The following is a 19,869-nucleotide window of genomic DNA, read 5'->3' on the forward strand; positions in this document are numbered from 1 at the left end:
AGAGAAAAAAATGACTCAGGAGAGTGTCCAGAGTGAGAATAGTGAGGTGGGACAGAAAACAGATGCTGGAGGAATAGGTAAGGAAGAGGAGCCCATGGAGGAGGCAGAAAAGGCAAGCTTAAGTGAATGTGTGAAAACCAACAAAGCACCAGGCTAATGTTAAAAGACTTAGTGAATAGAGAATTGGAAAAGGTGAGGGTGACCAAGAGTTACCCTCATATATAAGAAGAGATTCAGAAAACAATGCCTGGGATTGTCCACTGGATTTGGCCAGTGTAAAGTCATTGGCATTGACATCATTAGGCAGAATGGTTTGAGAAGGGTGGTGGTAGAGGTCTGGCTACAATCATCTGATGGGAGTGGGTTGCAGGTTTGGAAGTGGGATTAACAAATTAGACTTCTTTGGGAGAAATTTAAATGGAAGAGAAAGGAGGTTATCAGACAGTATCTAAAAGATTTAGAGTCAGTGAAAATTTATTTACTTCTCATTAGTTCATCTAGTTAAGAATGAAGTTGATAGAACTTATTGTTCTTTGTGGGAAGGACTCAGTAGTGCATGAGATTCCTCCTTGTTAATCAATACTGATTCTCATTTGCCCTTAAATTATTTACTTATTGCTTCATTTAACAAATATTTACTGAGCAACTGCTTTGGATCAGGTGTGTTTTAGGTGCAAGGCATAAATGAAATGATGTAGTCCCTGCCCTCATGGAGATTATATTCAATTCCAAATAGTTCTTTAAAACTTACTTTTGATCAGTTTGCTCATCTGAGGAATGAAATTAGCCAAAGACAGTCCCAATGGAGCTTTAATTAGTTAATGCATTTTCACTTACCGTATTCTGCTAATGACATCTTTCTAATTTCTGTGTATCTGTATTTCTGGTTTTATTACATTTTCCCTGCCCTTCTGTCTGAAGCAGATGTCTACAGTTTATGAGACTCACTTCTGAATAGTTGTCTCCCTTAATATCTTAGAAGACAGTGACAGTTCCACACTGCTTCAGCTGATTTTAATTAAGCACTTTGGAAGTTGAAGATAGGGCGGTGACCTTGCTGGTCTTTTTCATACAGTTGTCTTTTTCCTATTATAAGGTTCATAAGCAAAACAGTAAGAGTGTGTATATATTTTGTGAATAAATTTTGTGAGAAGACCCATTCTCCTTGGAAATGGTTTAGAGCTGTCACTTACCAATTTAGGAAATTTAATTTAGGTAACTTAGGAAGTTTATTTACTCTACCAAAATATATCATATATATATTTTGTGAATTTTATAATATACATTATATATATAATGTATATATATTTTGTGAATAAATTTTGTGCAAGACCCATTCTCCTTGGAAATGGTTTAGAGCTGTCACTTATCAATAAATTTAGGAAATTTAATTTAGGTACCTGAGGAAGTATATTTACTCTACCAAAATATATCGAACACTCAGAGTTGTGGGTGATGCTATGCAAAGTAATCAAGCAATGAAGATAAACTGTACGTTGTCTCTATCTTCAAGGTGCTTATAGTTAGGGGGGAAAGAAACGTGTAAACAAATCCTTGCAGTACACAATCGTAGATACCAACATTAGGGAATGTACTGGGTGCTGGGGAAATGGAAGAGCCTCTGACTCTAAAGATACAGAGGAAGTTTGAGAGTGGAAGTGATGTTGAAGATGGGTCTTAAAGAATGAATATTAATGGGAAGTGATGCCAGCAAGACGACGGTATAGTAATTTCCAATGTCCCTCCGCCTACAGAAACATTAATTTGAACAACTTTCCATGAACAAAAATACCTTAACAGGAGCAAAAGATTCTAGGTGAGGGATTATAGCACCTGAGTGGAGCATGGAAATAAGAAAATATGTGTTATATTACCCCATCACCCCTCCCCTAAACCTGGCTAGCCCAGGATGAAGAGAAACACACTCCCCATGGGGAAAGAAGAGTGCAGTGAGCACTCAACTTCACCACAATCCCAAGAACCAGACCTACACCAGTGCCAGACCAACCCTCTTGACCCCGGGCTCCAGGTGGGTTCCTATGGAACCCTGTGGACCCAAGCACCAAGCCTGCATCAGACTTATTCACCAATAGACCCTACCAGATACCCCCTCTTACCCCAGAATCTCTGGAAGGTCTAGCTGATAAAAAGTTTTCCCTGCTGAAGGCAGTTTATAAAGACTGGAAGAGTTGCCTACTTCTTCAGATGCACAGACACCAACACAAGACCATAAGGATCTTGAATAATCAAGGAAGCATGGCACCACCAAAGTAAATTAATAAAGCTCCAGTAACTGACCCTAAATAAGGGAGATCTATAAACTGTTAGACAGAAAATTCAGAATAATTCTCTTAAGGAAGTTCAGTGAACCACAGTGCAAGCAAACACAGACAATTAAATTAGGAAAACAATGCATGAACAAAATAAAATGTTTAAAAAAGAAATAGAAACCATTAAAAAAAAAAAAAAGAAACCCTAGGGTTCAAGAATACAATGACTTAACTGTGGAATCTAATAGAGAGCTTCAAAAGCAGATTCAACCAAGCAGAAGAAGAAAATCAGTGCACTCAAAGACAGGACATTTGAAATTATCCAGTTAGGGAAACAAAAAGAAAAAAGGATGAAAAAGAGTGAAGAGAGCCTACGGGAATTATGAGATACCACTAAAAGAAACAACCTGCACATTACTGGGGTCCCAGAAGGAAAAGAGATGGAGAAAAGGTCAGAAAGCTTATCTAAAGACATGATTGCTGAGAACTTCAAGTCTGGGGAGAGATTTGGACATCCAAGTTTATGAAGCACATAGGCCCTCCAAAAGTTTCAACACAAAAAAAAGATCTCCTCCAAGACACGTTATAATAAAATTGCCTAAAGTCAAAGACAGAGGAATTTTAAAACAGCAGGAGAAATAATATTCCTCATGTACAGGAGAACTCCCATAAGGTGCACAGTGGATTTCTCAGTAGAGACTTGCATGCCAGAATAGAGTGGGGTGAACCAGAGTACATTATGCAAAGAGAAATAGGTCAAAAAGAATTGTGATGTGTCTCACTTATATGTGGAATCTAGAAGAAGAAGGAGGAGAAAGGGAAGAGGAAGTAATGTATGGGCATGTGTCTACTTAATAATACTGTGTTGAACAATGATAATATGGGGGCACCTGGGTGGCTCAGTCATTAAACGTCTGCCTTCGGCTCAGGTCATGATCCCAGGGTCCTGGGATCGAGACCTGCATTGGGCTCCCTGTTCAGTGGAAAGCCTGCTTCTCCCTCTCCCCCAGCTTGTGTTCCCTTTCTTGCTGTCTCTCTCTCTCTGTCAAATAAATAAATAAAATCTTAAAAAAAAAAAAAAACAATGATAATATGCTTAGTAGAGAGTAAATAGAGAGTAAATTTTAGGTGCATTCATCACACATAAAAAAATGGTAACTGAGGAGATGATATGTTAATTAGCTTGACTGTAGTAATTATTTCACTATGTATGTCTATATCAGATCATCATAGTGTATGCCTTATATATAATTATAAAAGTTTTGAAGAATGAATAACAATTATGATGTTAGCTAATATTGAGTGACTGGCTGTGAGTTAAGTACTGTACTAAGGGCCTTGAATTTTATAAAATAAAGGGAAGTACAGCCTTTTTTATAGATTCTAATATAAAAGTATAAAAGCTAAGAGTTAGACATTTAAAATCTCAATGTAATTGTGCTTAATCATGTTTATTTTCATCTTTTCTTATTTATAACTGAACAAGTATTTTGCTGGATCCTTTTTTGCTACAGTCATTTAGAGGTGAAACAACACTACTGTCAGTCTTGCAAGGGACCCTGTGAATATTTTTCTCTTGTTCATTGTTGTCTCTCACTGAAGAGGGATCGTTAAACACCCTTCCTCTCTAATTATAGGTTCCGATGATTATTAAATACTTTCCTTTAAGTATTGTACTTCAGTGTTAATTGAGATGTAGCCTAATATTCATAAGCTTAAAAAGAATCTTTCTCGCAAAGAATCCTTCTTAAAATGTGCATAATAATCATTTTATCTATAAACTAAGACATTTAATATATTTCTTGGGGCACCTGGGTGGCTCAGTTGGTTAAGCATCCAATTTGTGATTTTACTTCATATCATGATCTCATGAATCATGTGACCGAACCCCACGTCAGGCTCCACATTCAGCCAGGAGTCTGCTTGAGATTCTCTCTCTTCCTCTCCTTCTACCCCTCCCCACCTAAAATAAATAAATCAGTCTTTAAAAAATATTTAATATATTTCTTTACCTCCTTTAAGTGAGATACGTATTTGGTTGGTTGATAATACGCTAACTCCAGATCCTTTACAGCTCTAATGAAATAGAGTTCAGTTTCGTTCAATACTATACCAAGTATTAGATGCACTGTCTTTGGTTATGGGAATACAAATTTTGTGTGTGTGTCAGGCACTATCTTTGGTTATGGTATTACAAATTTTTTTAAAGATATTTATTTATATTTATTTATTTATTTATTTATTTATTTATTTATTTGAGAGAGAGAGAGCAGAAGCAGGGGGCAGGGGGAAAAGGGAGAGGGTCAAGCAGATTCCCTGCTAAGTGGGGAGCTGGATGGGGGACTTGATCCCAGGACCCCAAGATTATGACCTGGGCCAAAGTCAGACGCTTAACCGACTGAGCCACCCAGTCACCCCAGGGTGACAAATTTTTTTAAAAAATGGTTCTCTGTCCCCTGAGAGTATGCAGTTTAGCAAAGATGACAGAAGGAGTGCAACCCGGTGTCGTATAGTGGGATAAATTTGTTTCGGTTGGTAAGTTCTCAAGAAGATGTCATATTTGAGCAGGGTTTTGGAGGATCAACAGAATCTTGCCAAGCAGAGGAGGTGAGAGGGGATTCCAGGCAGATAGTATAATATGAGAGAAGGTGTGGCAGTTTTCCTGTAGGTGGATGGTGTGCTGGGGGAATCCAGCATGAACATAGAGCAAAGAGGGAGATGAGAGATAAGAAGGGAAGTCTGTGGGTAGATTGTGAGGAGAGGCCTTGAAGGCCAAATGGTAGGCTTTGGGTACTGGGGAAATCTGAATAACTTTAGCAAGGTAATAAAATATTCATCTCTGAATTACCATTCTTTAGAAAGGTAATTTTGAAGTCCAATTAGAGTCAAATAAGGAATACAGGGAAAGATGTGGAGGAGGAGAAGCTGATCTGTCAACCTCATGTCAGTTGAGCCTTTTATAGCTTTAAACCTTAAAAGACTTACGATTTTAAATCTAAAAATTATCCTTTAATATGAAGATGCCAAACTTTCTAGAGACATAATTGTCAACTTAAATAGACTTAGTTTAAAAATAGAAATATTACTTGACTCTACTGTTTTTCCTGGGTGTAATGAGATGTTTTGTTTTTAATATAGTTAAACTTTATTCTCGGAAAGGCTTTCTTTTTTGGGGATTGACTTTTTCTCTCCATTTCCAGAGATTGTGCTCTGTAGTAGCAGAGTATGGTGTCACTATTGGAAGCATTTTAAGTCTGTGGTGATCTATGTATGTTGCAGATGTGAGAAAGAAATATCACGGGGCGCCTGGGTGGCTCAGTCATGAAGCGTCTGCCTTCGGCTCAGGCCATGGTCCCAGGGACCTGGGATCGAGCCCCACATCGGGCTCCCTGTTCGGCGGGAAGCCTGCTTCTCCCTCTCCCACTCCCCCTGCTGTGTTCCCTCTCTCGCTGTGTCTCTCTCTGTCAAATAAATAAATCTTTAAAAAAAAAAAGAAAGAAAGAAATATCACCCTCGCAGACTCATGAAAGGAGGAGCAAAAATCAGAATGCAGTTAAGAGGGTTTGGAAAGCAGACAGTTGGATTTTAATACAGTGAAGTCACTGATTGAAGGTTATCAAAGGAAAAGAGTGATAGGAGGGTATCAACAGCAGTAAAGAGCAACGGGGCATAGCCCCACTACCTCTGACACCGTAATTCTGTTTCCAGGGCACCAGAGAAGGCTCAGAGAAGTCCTTTTTTATATGGGAAAGTCTTGCCCTGTGTGGTCACGCAGATTGCTTCGTTAGCCTTCCAGGAATTTTTTCCCCAACACTCAAGTAGAAATGGAGTTGTTCATTGATACAGACAGCTCTATAAGGACTGTAACCTTGGCTGCTCCATTTTTGACAAGCCAGAAGACAGATTTATCCAAGCAAATCCAAGTTTATCTCATTATTCAGGACTTCTCTTCATGTAACTTTTAGTAAAACACATTCCGGAAAAGTCAGGGCTAATGCTTGTGGCCATGGAAGGTCGGTAGGGCTAGGATAGAGGTACAAATTAACATTTTCCCACCTACTTACTCATCATGTATTTTTTTACCCGTATAGGGGTACAGGTTGAACCTGTCTGGTGATTTTCCTGTATACAAGAAATCAATGTCTTTCAGTAATATTTTCTGTAGAATTTTTTTCCAATTTAAGTGCTATGGTAGGGCAATGCAGCTTAACAGTAATTCTCATCAGACACCCAGTCACAGCCATAGTCAACTGCCATGCCATTGTAATAATGATATACCCAACCATACCAATGACTAATGTCCATAATTGAACAAACACTGTTACAGTTCATTTTTTGAAATGCAGAGTAACTGCTAAAATCCAAAAGCTACCTTATACAGTTTAGAATATTTGGGGATAGGACATGGTGTTACGAGAAGTATAGAGGAGTCTGGCCAAGTAAGAAATTTTCATAAATTATTATAAATAGTGATCTCATAGGCAATGATCTGGAGATAAAAACAAGGATATAGCAGAGAGCTGAGCTGAATACTATAGTTGTTCCTCCTTATTTATAAAGCACTAGTGGCTCTTACGCTTTAATCAATCTCTCTTGGATTGGATATCCTCCAACATACCCAGAAAAGTCAGAAAAGTGCCAGATGAGAAGAATGTCACTTCTGTCACTGATTTAACCTCTAGGTATCCCTTATGACAAAATTAATAGGTTTAAATATTTTACATCAAGCTGTCGCATTGTCTCTCTTTGTGTGAAAACCTGACCCGTTGAAGTACCTGCCAGACCCTATAGAGCTATGATCCTAATTCTTTACCCAGTTGAGAAGGCACTTTCCTAATTTTTTAATTAGTAAATTAACCTGCATAACTCTACATAAACTAATCTCAGTGTTCCCCAGATGCATTTTCTTTCTCTCATGGCAGACATCAATTCCCTATTTTCATTACCATGATCTAATTTTGAATGCCAAATAATTCTTTGTTTCTGGGATTTCTTGCGGCTCTGAATTCCCTAAATTTTCATATCTACAGGGACTAAATGAAAAAATATTATCGTAATGTATCAATTTTATATGGCATAGTTAATTTACAAAGTTGACAACGAAGTCTAATGTATGCTAGCATGAAAGGAAACTTACTCACCAGCCTATATAAAGTAGCAGCACTTTCAAAACGGTCTTAATAAGATTTGCTTTATGAGACAAAGGACCATGACTTCATTCTTACTAACCTCAGAAGCATAATAAACTATGGTCAGTTTGGGCATTAATCCAATTTTGCCATTAACTTGCTCATAAATTTTGATTAGGGGGCATTGTAAGACTTTCATAATTAAGGGAAGTGCATTAGAAATTTATTTCCTGTGAACAGTTTGTCATATTCTGAAAAATACTGAAGTTCTGTGAATACCTGTAAACCTTAGCGATGGTAAAATAGGTGGCTGAACAGACTCTTTTCTGATGGGGAGTACCTAATACTAGTTGCAATCTCAAGTCTAAATTTTAATTCTAACAAATAATTGGTTGAATTAAAATAGGTGTTGGTTATGTAAATTTCTTAAGAGTAACAAAGTGGCTGTATTCCATGGTTATCTCCTCAGACTTCACCAGCACATCGATATATTTTATAATGATTTCTTGCTTTCTTTAATCGTGGATTGACAAATATTAACTATTTGTACAAGTCTGGATCAGTAAATACATTTAATTCTGTATTTGCAGGAGGCCTTTATCTTCTAAGAGTATTTTGAAGGGTGCAGTTATATCATTAGATGCTTTTTCTATTTTAGTTTTGCTGTATAGCAATTTGGAAAAGACTAGATTGTTTCTGAATAAGGTTTCACTTGATGTGGGCATTTACACATTTTAAATTTAAAAGTTATTTTTCTACTGGCTCTCTTCATAAAATCTGTTTTTTTTTTCCCTTCAAGGATTTTACCCCATTGGAAATTTTAACACTTCTGCCAAATCCATTTTTATTTTTTTAGATTTTATTTATTTATTTGAGAGAGCACAAGTGGGGTGGGGGAGAGAGGAAGCCAGACACAGGGCTCCATCTCAGGACCCTGAGATCATGACCAGAGGTGAAGTCAGGTGCTTAACCAACTGAACCAGGCTCCCCTCTGCCAGATTGTTTTAAATGAATTAAAATCCACATATTCCTGCTCTGAACTGGCTGAACGAGTGACACCTTTTTTTTTTTTTTTGAAGGAACGTCTGTTTCTGAAAGTAGGAAGAGTGTTCATTGTGGCCAGCTGTAGTGGAGGTTTCTGTAGTGAAGCTTTCTGTAGGGGATACAAATGATCTACGGACTGCTACTCCAGGATATTTTCTTTCCCAAACAATTCAAGGTACAGAAGAGCTGAAGTGTGTACAACCAACACACCTGATTAAGCCATTTAAATGACAGTCTTCTTTATTTTTTTTTAAAGATTTTATTTGTTTATTTGAGAGAAAGAGAGAGCACAAGCGGGGTGAGGGACAGAGGGAGAAGCAGACTCCCCATTGAGCAGGGAGCCCAATGTGGGGCTCAATCCCGGGACTCCGGGATCATGACCTGAGCTGAAGGCAGATGCTTACCCGACTGAGCCACCCAACAGTCTTCTTTAACCTAAAGAAAGGTTCTTTTCCTTTTAGACCTGAACCACTATTTGTGCCCTGATCATGGAATTATGTAGATTCCAAGTACCTACTTTAATTTTCACTTTTTATATGTAACAGAAAATATTGTAGGTGGCCTTAGGGGAAAGGAGAAAGTTTGAGTCTTATTTTTATTCCTTGCTCTGCCTTAAAAATGCTCCAGGGGATGCCTCCCACTGTGTGTCCTTGAATAGTAATTGCTGTTGACTACTGAATGCGTCCTATTGGCTTACCACAATACTGAGTACTTATTTTGATTAATAGTCAACATTATGCTATATATATACGTTAGGCAATTTTAATATACATTGTAAAAACGAGGTACTTGAGACCCTGGGAGGCTAAATAATTTGTCCCTGAACTTGCGCACTTCTTTTCATTGCTTTACTCTCTCCGCCAAGCACACTTGAGGAAAGGCATGAGGACATTGATCAAGGTGTCTCTGCGGGTTCTGGCTTTGAAGCACTACCTTTGTTCCAAACATATAGCAATGCTAGGTAAAATACAAAGTCAGAAAATGTAAAAGTCACAGCTGAGCTCATGATTTATCATCTCAGTGGCCCACAAATCAAAAGAAAATGCAAGTGATGAGTTGTGAGCTATGCTGAGGCCTCTGGAGGTGGACAGAAGGGCCAGTATGATTTCTTCTAGGCTAATAAGAGATTGAAGTCGTTCTACACTAGGTGGAGATCCAGAGCCAGCCTTATAGTTTGAAGCCAGGACATAGAGAAGGACTCGTCTGCTTCTGAGCAAGGATGAGAAACCTGCTGCCCACTACTTAAGACTATAGCTTTTGATGTTAGGAAAGGCTTATATGGCAGGAAGAAAGCAGCACCGCCAGGAAACTGGGAATTGAACCAGGTCACTCACTGGCTCACTAATGTGACTGGTAATAATCCAGATGTCAGCATAATTTAATACTCGAATTACCAGTATGAAACTGATTATGTATGAGTGGTTCTGGGCACCAAATGAGCACAAAATCATTTGTAAGAGAAGGATAATGAGAGATGGGGGTTGGAGATGTATCAAAAAGCTAAATAAAACTAAATAAAAAATCTTCTGACTTCAAATGAACCTGCAAAGCAAAATTCCAAAGCACATGAGAAAGCCTTACGCTAGGAAAGAGCCAATGGATTTGACCATTGAGAATAAATTTTACTGGAAGAAATTAAAATATTGAAACAGCCTGGGAGAGCATATTTTGGATGCTCAAAATATAAACAAAGGATTGCCATCCGTAAAAAGGTAGAAAATCCTGAAATAAAAAGTCAGTGATATAATTATTTATTTATTTACAAATATTTATTAAGATTATACTATGGTCCACACACTGTTACATGCCAGAGATGTAGGAATGAACCCAAGTAAATAAAAACTACATCTACATAGACAGCTTACATTCTCATAGGGAGTTTACCTTTTAGTGGTAGAAATGAAATAAGAATAGGCAGAAATCTTGGAAGTTAAAGACAGTCATTGAAATAAAATTCCCAGTAGAAAGTATAAACTCTAGACTTGACAATGACAGATTTTTTTTCATTTGGAAGCTATTATTTAGGAAATCACCTAAAATGCAGTCATGGGAAAATAAGATTTTAAAAGTGTGTGTGAGTGGAAAGAAAGAATGAGAGAGAAAGAAAACATCAGATTATGTGAAGAAATAATAGCTGAGATTATTTTAGAATTGAAGACAAGACTCCTCACGTTGAAAGGACACTCTGAGAACCTATCTGGATAAACAACAATAAAATCAATGCCTAAACACTTTGAGGTAAAACTTCAGAACATTGAGGGTAAAAAGAAAATCTTTACCCGTCGAAGAAAAAATACAGACTAGTCCCAAAGCAAAGGCAACTAGATTGAGAGCAGACACCAAGAACAGTGTTGAGGGGGAAAATGTCCTGTTATTTGGATTCTAGAATTTAATGCCGACATATACCACTGACATGCTGAGCAAACATAGTAATAGAATACCCAACTTTTAAAACTGAATATTTTGAGGAAAGAATGTGTGGATTTAAAAAAAAATTAAGAGGAACAGCAGCTTCTCAATGTCACCAAATTTAACTCTTGCTATAAAAAGTAATAACTAATTTCTACGTAAAGAAAGTTAAGATGACACAAAAGAAAGAAATACAAACATGCAAGGAAAGAAGAAGAAATATAGCCAACAAATATATGCAAATTGAAAATAAAAACACCAAAGGTTGAAATTCTCATAACATCAATGTGAACAAGGATGTGGAAGAATGATCACAGCTGTTCTGTTCTTTGCAAAGTCTGACAGTCCACTTGGGCCAACTGTGTGAGGTGATCTTGTAAAGCATGGAAGTGGTAAATGCCAGCTTCTGGGTGGTATTTACCTTGAGGAGGCAGAGTTTGGAACAAGAGTGGGAGTGGAGAAGGGTGAGCAAGAAGGGGCTCATCTGTATCTGTAATGTTTTCATTTCTTTAAAAGGCGAAGCAGAGGTGCCAGGTGCCAGGCAGGATCTGTTAAAGCATGGTGGTGCCTACCTGGATTTTCATAGTAGTAGCCTACACATGTACCTGTGTAATGGAAATGAAAGCCACTCAGAACTTTCAGAACATGAATGTTTATGCATAGCAACGAAGTTTATAAAATAGCCAGTCTTCTGGTAATGAGCCCAGTTAAAACCCAAAGTCTTTGTCAGGGTCTCTAAGTCCCTACCTACAGACTCTGTCCCTCTGACCTCTCTCAGGTGCCCATTCATTCTAACCTAACTCTAACTCCAGCCCCATTGCATGTTTTTGTACCTCACACAAGTCTGGCTCATTTCCGCTTCTCATACCAGCAGTCCTCTTAGATTATTGTTATCTCTTTCTGATACGGGGGACAATCTTGAAAATTTAAAAATGTCTCAGATACCTTTGATTTTGCTCTTGGTCCAGTGCTCTTAGTAGATATTGACTCCACCAGCTGAATGAAACTATGTTTTCTTGGCACTTCATGGTGTTCCACTTTAGAGTGGTTTATGCCACCATAACCCAGAGTGAGCAGTGAGCAGAACACTGCCTCGGGTGACTGGAGTCCTCATACTCCTGGCAGCTTTATGTGCTCAGGAGCAACAGGTAGCTGTGGGATTTAGGCTGAGGGAATAATTTTCCATGGACTTGTGTTCTCTTTTCTACCCTATTGATTTTTCTAGCAAGCACACTTGAGGAAAGGCACGGGAACATCTGGTCAAGGTATCTCTATGGGTTCCAGCTTTGAGGCACCACCTTTGTACCAGGATGGTACATGGAAATCTTTAGGAGTTCAAAATGAATTATAATGAATAATAACCAACTTTGGATGCAGAACTGTTTTTAAATTTTTGTTCTTGTTTGAGTTTGTATTTGAGAGATGAATAAGCTAGTTCTCAGTAAGAATGAGCCTAATTTTCATTTTGGAAGTGACTCTTAAAGTTTTCCTTATTTAAAGTGTAAAAATTGATTAAGCCATGCTACTTTATCTTAAAAAGACAAAAGCAAACATCATTATTAGGTACAGTGCTAACGGGAATAGCAGTGTACGTGTGTGCACGTGCCCATGTGTGCATAGAGGGGGACTCTGGGCAAAAAGTCCTGTCTCACTGATTTTGCCCACTACTACTCATGCATTTGATAATAATCTGATGGTACTTTGAGGTTCTAAATGATGCTCCGAAACACTAGTCTAATCAGTTTTATTTCAATATCTTGTCTGACAATCATTTTGATATTATGGAACTTATTTTGGTACATTGATATTAAGTGTTCACATCTTGAAAATAATTTCACTTCATCAAAAATAGATAGTAGATTAAATATAACTTAAATGTATCCTGTCTTCATGGGTCAGTTCCTTACAATTTCAGTTTAGTATTGAGCCAAGAGCTAAGCAAAACTCAGCAATATTCTTTGGATAATTGCATGTCACTAGGATTCAGCTTCATGTATTAAAATACTTGGTGCCACACTGCATCCTGGTGACAAAAAGAACAAGTGTATCCTTTAAGAGGGTCTAACTTCCAGTCTGAGCACAGCTTAGTGGATGAAAGAATTCAACTCAGTACTCTGTTTAAAATTAGTTTTTTGAGTATTACTTTTATAATCTTGCAGAATAAATGAAAACTAGATAATTCTCCAGTAGTCACAAGAAAATATATTTCTCCAACTTTTGTAATAATATAAATTATTGAAAATATTAATGAGCACCCACTCTGTGCTATGTACTGTTCTAAAGGTTTTATTTGCATTAACTCATTTAATCTTCTTAGCAGGCTTATGAAGTGGAAGCTAATGTTATCCCCAAATTACAAAAGAGGAAATTGAGGCATACACAAATTAAGTAATGTCTCTGAGGCCACACAGTGTATAATGGAGCTGGTGGTGGCTTTAGTCATTTTTAAAAAAATTTTTTAAAGATTTATTTGAGAGAGTGTGTGTGTGCAGGGGTGGGGGTTAGGGGCAGAGAGAGAGGGAGAGAGAGAGAGAATCTCAAGCAGACTCCCTGCTGAGTGCAGAGCTAGAAGCCGGGGCTCCATCTCACAACCCTGAGATCATGACCTGAGCTGAAATCGAGCCAGACACTCAGCTGACTGAGCCACCCAGGTGCCTCATTAGTCATTTTTTCTTAATGGAAGACTATTGACTTTTTTTTGCACTCCCACCCATCCAAGTGTCCAACTTGTTTATTCATATTTCTTCAAAAGGAAGTCAGCGAAACTTGCATGTCTTCATGCATTTTAATTTTTCTAACAATAAATGATCACTTATTCCTTGGATTCTTACAGGGCCTTCTACTTGGACAAGTCAAATTCACCACCAAACTCCACATCCAAAGCTGCCTATGTAGATAAGGTAAAAAGAGATGATTGCATTTATTGATGCTTTGCCCTTTACAGACCTCCCTTATTTACTTTTTCTGCTGCTGTACTCAGACAATGTGTAATTACAAATATCTGTAGTCTCCAATTCCATTACCTCCACAATGAAAATATTTTACACTCTTCATTAAACATTATAACAGCAGTGAATTGTATGCCATCTAAAAGCATTTCCTCTGACTAAACATGTTGGACGTTACGTTCATCACTTTTTTCTGCAGCTCCTGAGGCCTCTCAATGCTTTGGATGAACTTTATCGGCTGGTAGCCTCGTTTATCAGATCCAAGCGCACAGCTGCCTGCGCAAACACAGCCTGCAGTGCCTCCGGGGTGGGGCTGCTGTCCGTGTCCTCGGAGCTGTGCAACCGGCTGGGGGCCTGCCACATCATCATGTGCAACAGCGGCGTGCACAGGTATGTGGCCTGCCCTGCCTGCCTCTCTTGTGCCCACTTTCATCTGGAGGTTCTTCCTTACATTGTGGTTACGGGAAATGGTAACCAGAAGCATTCAGAGGACTCGGATGTATTCGGAATAAGCTTTGGGAAATCAGATCATGGTGACACGGTGTTTTCTGGCTTTAGTTTTATGTTCGGTGGCTATTTGTTCATACAAATGAATGCCATCCCACATTTAAATCACTGTAGCTTATCTGCCCAGAATCTTATCACCCTTGCATTTATATTACAAGATTTGTACTTTAGGCACAAACTTGTACATCGATTTTATTCACTGTAGGAACTTGTCTGGTAGGAGCTGTCAAGGAGCTAAACAAAACTTTTTTCACTGCACTTGGTGGACATTCCACCTTCGGTGGTTTGGGTTTCTATATCCATTGGTTGTGAGGTAGGCGCTGCCTTGGGGTTACTACTGTCTTTCTACTTTTGGCAAAATTAAGTCCAGGAGCCCACACAATATACGTTCTTGAAAATGGAAGGGGAAATCTTAGATGGGTCCAGTGCAGGTGGTTTGTCTTAGGCAGCTGTGCTCAGTCTGGGACACCCAAGGTAGGCTTGTGAACTCATACGGTTGCATCAGCTGCAAAATGGGGGTGGAGGACCCCATGTCAAGTCCTTCCCCATAACCACATGCTCCTCCTCTGCCACCTCACCATTTTCACAAGGAAGTGAAACCATGTAGTAAAAATAATAAAACAGAATTTGGTCCTCATTGTGATCTGAGTAGGCAGATAGTGTCCTGTCACCCATCATAGTCTCTTCTTGGAACTGGGCCAGTTAGATTTTGCGGATGGTGGTATTATTTAGTCAGATTTACTTGGTACTTGACCTATGCAAAGGACTACAGTTTGACTGTTGGCCGTGTAACATCATAAAGCAGTGATGTTCATGTAGGGGCATAAATACAGCATGACAGCATGAACAACAGGTAACAAAAAATAAGAAGATATAATGAGATAACAGAATAAGAACAAACAGACCTCCACTGCAAGAAAATGTAAATGATTTCAGAAAGTTACAGCCAAAAACCAAGATTCAGAAGGAAAACAGATCTCTGAGGTGGGTAGACCTTTCCCTAAAGAAGGTGATGTTTGAACTGGGTTTTGATGAGTCAGGGTGAAGAGGTAAAAAGTGGGAGAAAAATGATCCAAGGCAGCAGGTTCTCATCTGTAAAATTCCATTTCAATTTGGTATGCCCGAATTCTAGTTTTCAAGTCCTACACAGTGTGTTCTTGCTTACGAAGTATGGCAAGACCTTATTTCTCTGAAAGGAGCATTATGTTTTGTGGTTGACAAAATATACAAAATTTTCTCCTTTATTTTAATGGCTGTGTACTCTGTGCTCTATTGCAAGCTGTAATAAGCTTAATTGAAAATATCTGCAACCAAATGAATAAAATATTATTTCATAATTTGTTTACTAGCAGAGAAGTGATCTCTCCCTTCTGATCAACTCATGTTCACTCCTTCTGTTCCCACTTATTCATTCACTCATTTATGTATTCATTATTCATTCACTCCGTAAATATGCATTGAGCACCAATTATGTGCCAGCCCTGCTCTAGTTGCTGGAGATACAGCATTGAAAAATTAAAGTCCCTCTTCTTAAATAGTGTGCATTGTATTGGGGGTAACAGATGATAGTGTAAACAAATACATATGTAATGTGGTAGATGGAATAAATAGAAAAAAGAACAGAAGTCAGGGGGTTTGAAGGTGACAGGATGGGAAGAAGGGGTAGCACCATCCAGCAAGGGATTTCATCAGAGACTTGTATGAAATGAAGGAGTGATTTATGCAAATATCTCAGAGAAAGAGCATTCGGTCCTAGGGAGCAGCAGTGCAAATGTGGGAGCTCACGTGGGAGCTCAAGGAACTGCATCGAGGCCATTGTGGCCTCTCCGAGTGTCATTTCCTTGATTATTGGTGTTCTTATCTTACCCCGGTGCAAGATCATAGTTGTCTGAGGACTGGATACGCTGTAATCAGAAAGGGGACACTTCCGGACTTTGAAACTAAAAGCATACCCTCTTACCTCCACATTAATTTACTGGAAGTTAATGCAGTTAAATCTGCATTTAATCCTAGAACCATGACCAGGTTGTCCCAGTTAGTCTCTCTGCTAGCCCATGAGCAATTTTAGAATCTGACTAATGTTACCTGGGAGAAATAGATTGATGTCTCACAGCTGTTTTATAATTACCATATTCGTTGATTTGTGTGTTAGGACCGCAAGTAACATTGAAATTTCAAAGTAGTTTGACTTTTTCCATTTCTACTATTTAAAATAAATGTAGCTTTAGTTAGTTCATTTCAGAGACATTTACTGAGGTATAGGCACAAATACTCCATGGCAAATGCTGAATTTAAAGTTAATGCTATTTGAAAATGGTACAGATTTATTTTTCTATTACACAGAATAAAATGGGAGTTTAACATTATCTTTTAATCTCTCAGTGAAGGCTATGTTTACATTTTTCATGACAATAAAATGTGCTAATTTATATTGGATTTAGAAATCTCACATAAAGACTGTTCTTAAAATAATTCTTCGTAATTATAATTCAGACAGCTAGAGAGAAACCCAAGTAGATCCACACCTGCACTCAACATTAAACATGGAGGCTTACCTTCAGGTTCTGACAAAGGGGAGAAGTTCACAACGTGAATCAGAATAAATATTGCACAAACTATTTTTACCATTTACTTTTAAAATCAAGATGAGAAATGGTCAGTAATATGGGATCCACATTAGTCAGTTTCCTGCCTTTTCTGATTTTATTTGCAAAATAACAAGAGAATATAAAATGTTTTTAGAGTATTGACTGATTCTGCATATGTTTGATATTAAAGAGAAGAATGTGGTTTTTCAGAATGAAAAGGCAGATTTAATTAGCATTAATGTCTAGATGTTTTAATGCCAACCTGAATTAGATGGCAGAGCTACATACAACAGTGAATGCGAGATTAGCAGGAATAGAATTCAGGGTGAATTATTAAAATCTTCTCATAACATTTAGCCTGGCTTTGTTTTTATTAAATTCTTTTCCCTAGGGAAATCCTTTGTGTGTATTACAATTCTGCTGATGAACTTCCCTGCCCACACTCTCTTAACTATTCACTTACGTCAGTTATCTTCATTGCTATTGGATGGTGCAAGAATAGGACTGTCTCTTCTTAAAAACAGGTTTTTGCCTTTTAAACAATATAAACTTGATCTTAGAGGTAGTTTAACAAATGGAACGTTTTATAATTTCCTATCCTGACATGCCTTCTTTCATGTTCATTTTGTGTCATCTCTTGCAACTTCCATCAAACAACGCACAATTGAACATAGTTTTATTAGTAAATACAGTTCAACAATCTGCTTTATGCTCATAACAACTCTATCTGTATTTTCCAGATGTACACATAGAATTTCTCATTATCACTTTTATTTGTTACAGAGTTAATCCAACCAGTTGCTATGCCATAGTTTACTAAATGATCACTTCAGTGGTTTATCTTCCTGGTCCATCGCCCATAATGCCTGCAGAGAGGCTGGTTTCATTATGTGGCTGTTCAGATTTCAGTTTTATTTTCCATTAAGTTAAAAGAAAAACAAAAGTATCCTCCAGGTAGAATTACTGTGTCAAGGAGTTTAAACCTCTGTGGTCAATAATATATATTGTTCAGGTTCTCGAAAGGCTCTTCCTCACATACAACACAACCAGAAGGTTACATAGTTGTGTAGCACTTTCATCTTTTCTTGGTCTGCAGAGGCTATTTGAATCCATTTATCTATTGTGCTTCTCTCCTAGATGTACACTGATATGTCACTAGTGCTTTAGTTTATACTTCTTTGATAAACAAATACAAATATTGGAATTGAATGGTTTTTTTGCATTTCCTTTTCGACAAAGATTTATGCCATAGACTCTCTATATACCTGCTTTATAGACAGAATTGGTTCTTGCCAAATTGAACATTTTTAAAGTAGTGAATCGGCCCGTGGCTTTTCAAGTTCTCTCTTGTACTCCTGCCAGCTATTTGTTGCAGGCAATCCAAAAGCATACAAACAGGGATTCTAAATTTCCGTTTTATTTCAGACTGCAGCATCCTTCCATTCAACGTGGTATTTCATTTTGTTGTAGTTCTTTATTCCCACCCCAGCTTAATAGCCAACTGTTTTTCTTTAACCAGTATAAATCAGTATACTGCAAATGTTATAAAACCTGAATCATGAGTCTTTCTGTGTCCAGAAACAAAGATGTCGTTTTCTTCCCACTACATTAGCTTCTGCTTCCTTCGCCAGTAGGAACAAGTGGGTGGAATTTTCCAGAGGCTACCTGAAAGGATATGTCAAAGAAATTTCTAGTGAGGGCAGTAAATCTGGGATCACAGGTTTTGCCTCTAAGGACTTGTTCCAAAGAGTTTTTGTCCACATACTCTCAGTATCTTTTAATAATTGGTTTTCAGTGATGTCAGAACCTCGGTACGGACTCGCAGGAAGGTGCGTGATGCACGCACGGGCCTCGTGTCTTAACTCGCCCTGTGATGTCTTTGAACCCAACCCTTGGAGATCTATACACATAAATTACGTTTTATCTTCATGCTTTGTTGTGAGGATAAAATCTCTTCCAGGAAACAATGGCCTGCATTTATAAGTAACATACCTCCCGTTCACTCCTCCAGTGGGGGTTGTGAGCAGTAGCCAGGCGGGGTTCACTGAATCCGGGATTCACCAGCACCTAGCATTAGTCAGTGTCTTGTCTTCTGATGAGAACCCTGCCCAGGTGTGAGAAGGAAACAGTCTGTGGCAAGGCCTCCCTGTTCTCATTATTTAAAAACATATTGATAAACATCAAACTAGCTACCATTGCTGTATTATGGTGTTAGAATTCTTTTTTTTTAAATACATTGTAGAAATTAGTTTTAACATATATAAAGTTTTAGGAACTCAAAGGCCACATATATGTGAAGCTTCTAACTTAAGAGGGGTCTATTCCCAAGATGCATTCCTTCATTGGTTATGTGGAAATTGAGACATATTTTCACATTTGACAGTATTACCAATGGTGCTTGAATCTTCAAAGTCAGCCCTCTCTTCCCTCTCTTCCCCTTCCCTGACAAGCACTTATATAATCCATCTTGTGACCATAGTATAGGACCCAAAGTATGATTATAAGCATTTGTTAGGAAAATGAAATCCAGGAATTAAAATATAAAAACAACTGAAGAGAAATCTGTATTACTAGTGTGGTTCATTGAACAGTTTTTATTTCAGATGAAGATGAACATGTAAACAATTTAAAAAAAAAACTTTTTCAGGTAATTATCAATTAGCAATTTTAGAAACCACTTTTGTTTGAACTTTGAAGGACTTTCTTAGCAATATTTTATTCTGTCATAACCATGACATCAAAGGACAAATTGACAAATAGGCCTAACTTAAGGAATGCAGAATCTTATAAAAGTGGGGCACTCAAGGTAACCTGACTTAGGTAATCAGAGTCCTAATAGGGCAGATGATAAAACTGCATCTTTATCCATAATGGGGTGAAAACATCAAGTAAGATGAGTAGATTTACTCTGGAAATTTCCATCTGTACCTTAGATTCTAGCTACGGGACAGAAAAAAAAATACCATAATAAGCA

General features: G+C 37.9%; 1 protein-coding gene across 1 annotated transcript in view; it reads left to right on the forward strand.

Moving 5' to 3' along the window:
• PREX2 (phosphatidylinositol-3,4,5-trisphosphate dependent Rac exchange factor 2) overlaps window positions 1–19,869 on the forward strand; it is a 285,562-nt gene that overhangs the window by 231,504 nt on the left and 34,189 nt on the right. The window contains exons 36-37 of the mRNA XM_032421606.1: window positions 13,686–13,752; window positions 14,000–14,190. Coding sequence (XP_032277497.1) covers window positions 13,686–13,752; window positions 14,000–14,190 — 258 coding nt within the window. The remainder of the gene's footprint in view (window positions 1–13,685; window positions 13,753–13,999; window positions 14,191–19,869) is intronic.

This window comes from Phoca vitulina, unplaced genomic scaffold, assembly GCF_004348235.1.
Source record: "Phoca vitulina isolate PV1807 unplaced genomic scaffold, GSC_HSeal_1.0 scaffold25, whole genome shotgun sequence".
NCBI lineage: Eukaryota > Metazoa > Chordata > Mammalia > Carnivora > Phocidae > Phoca > Phoca vitulina.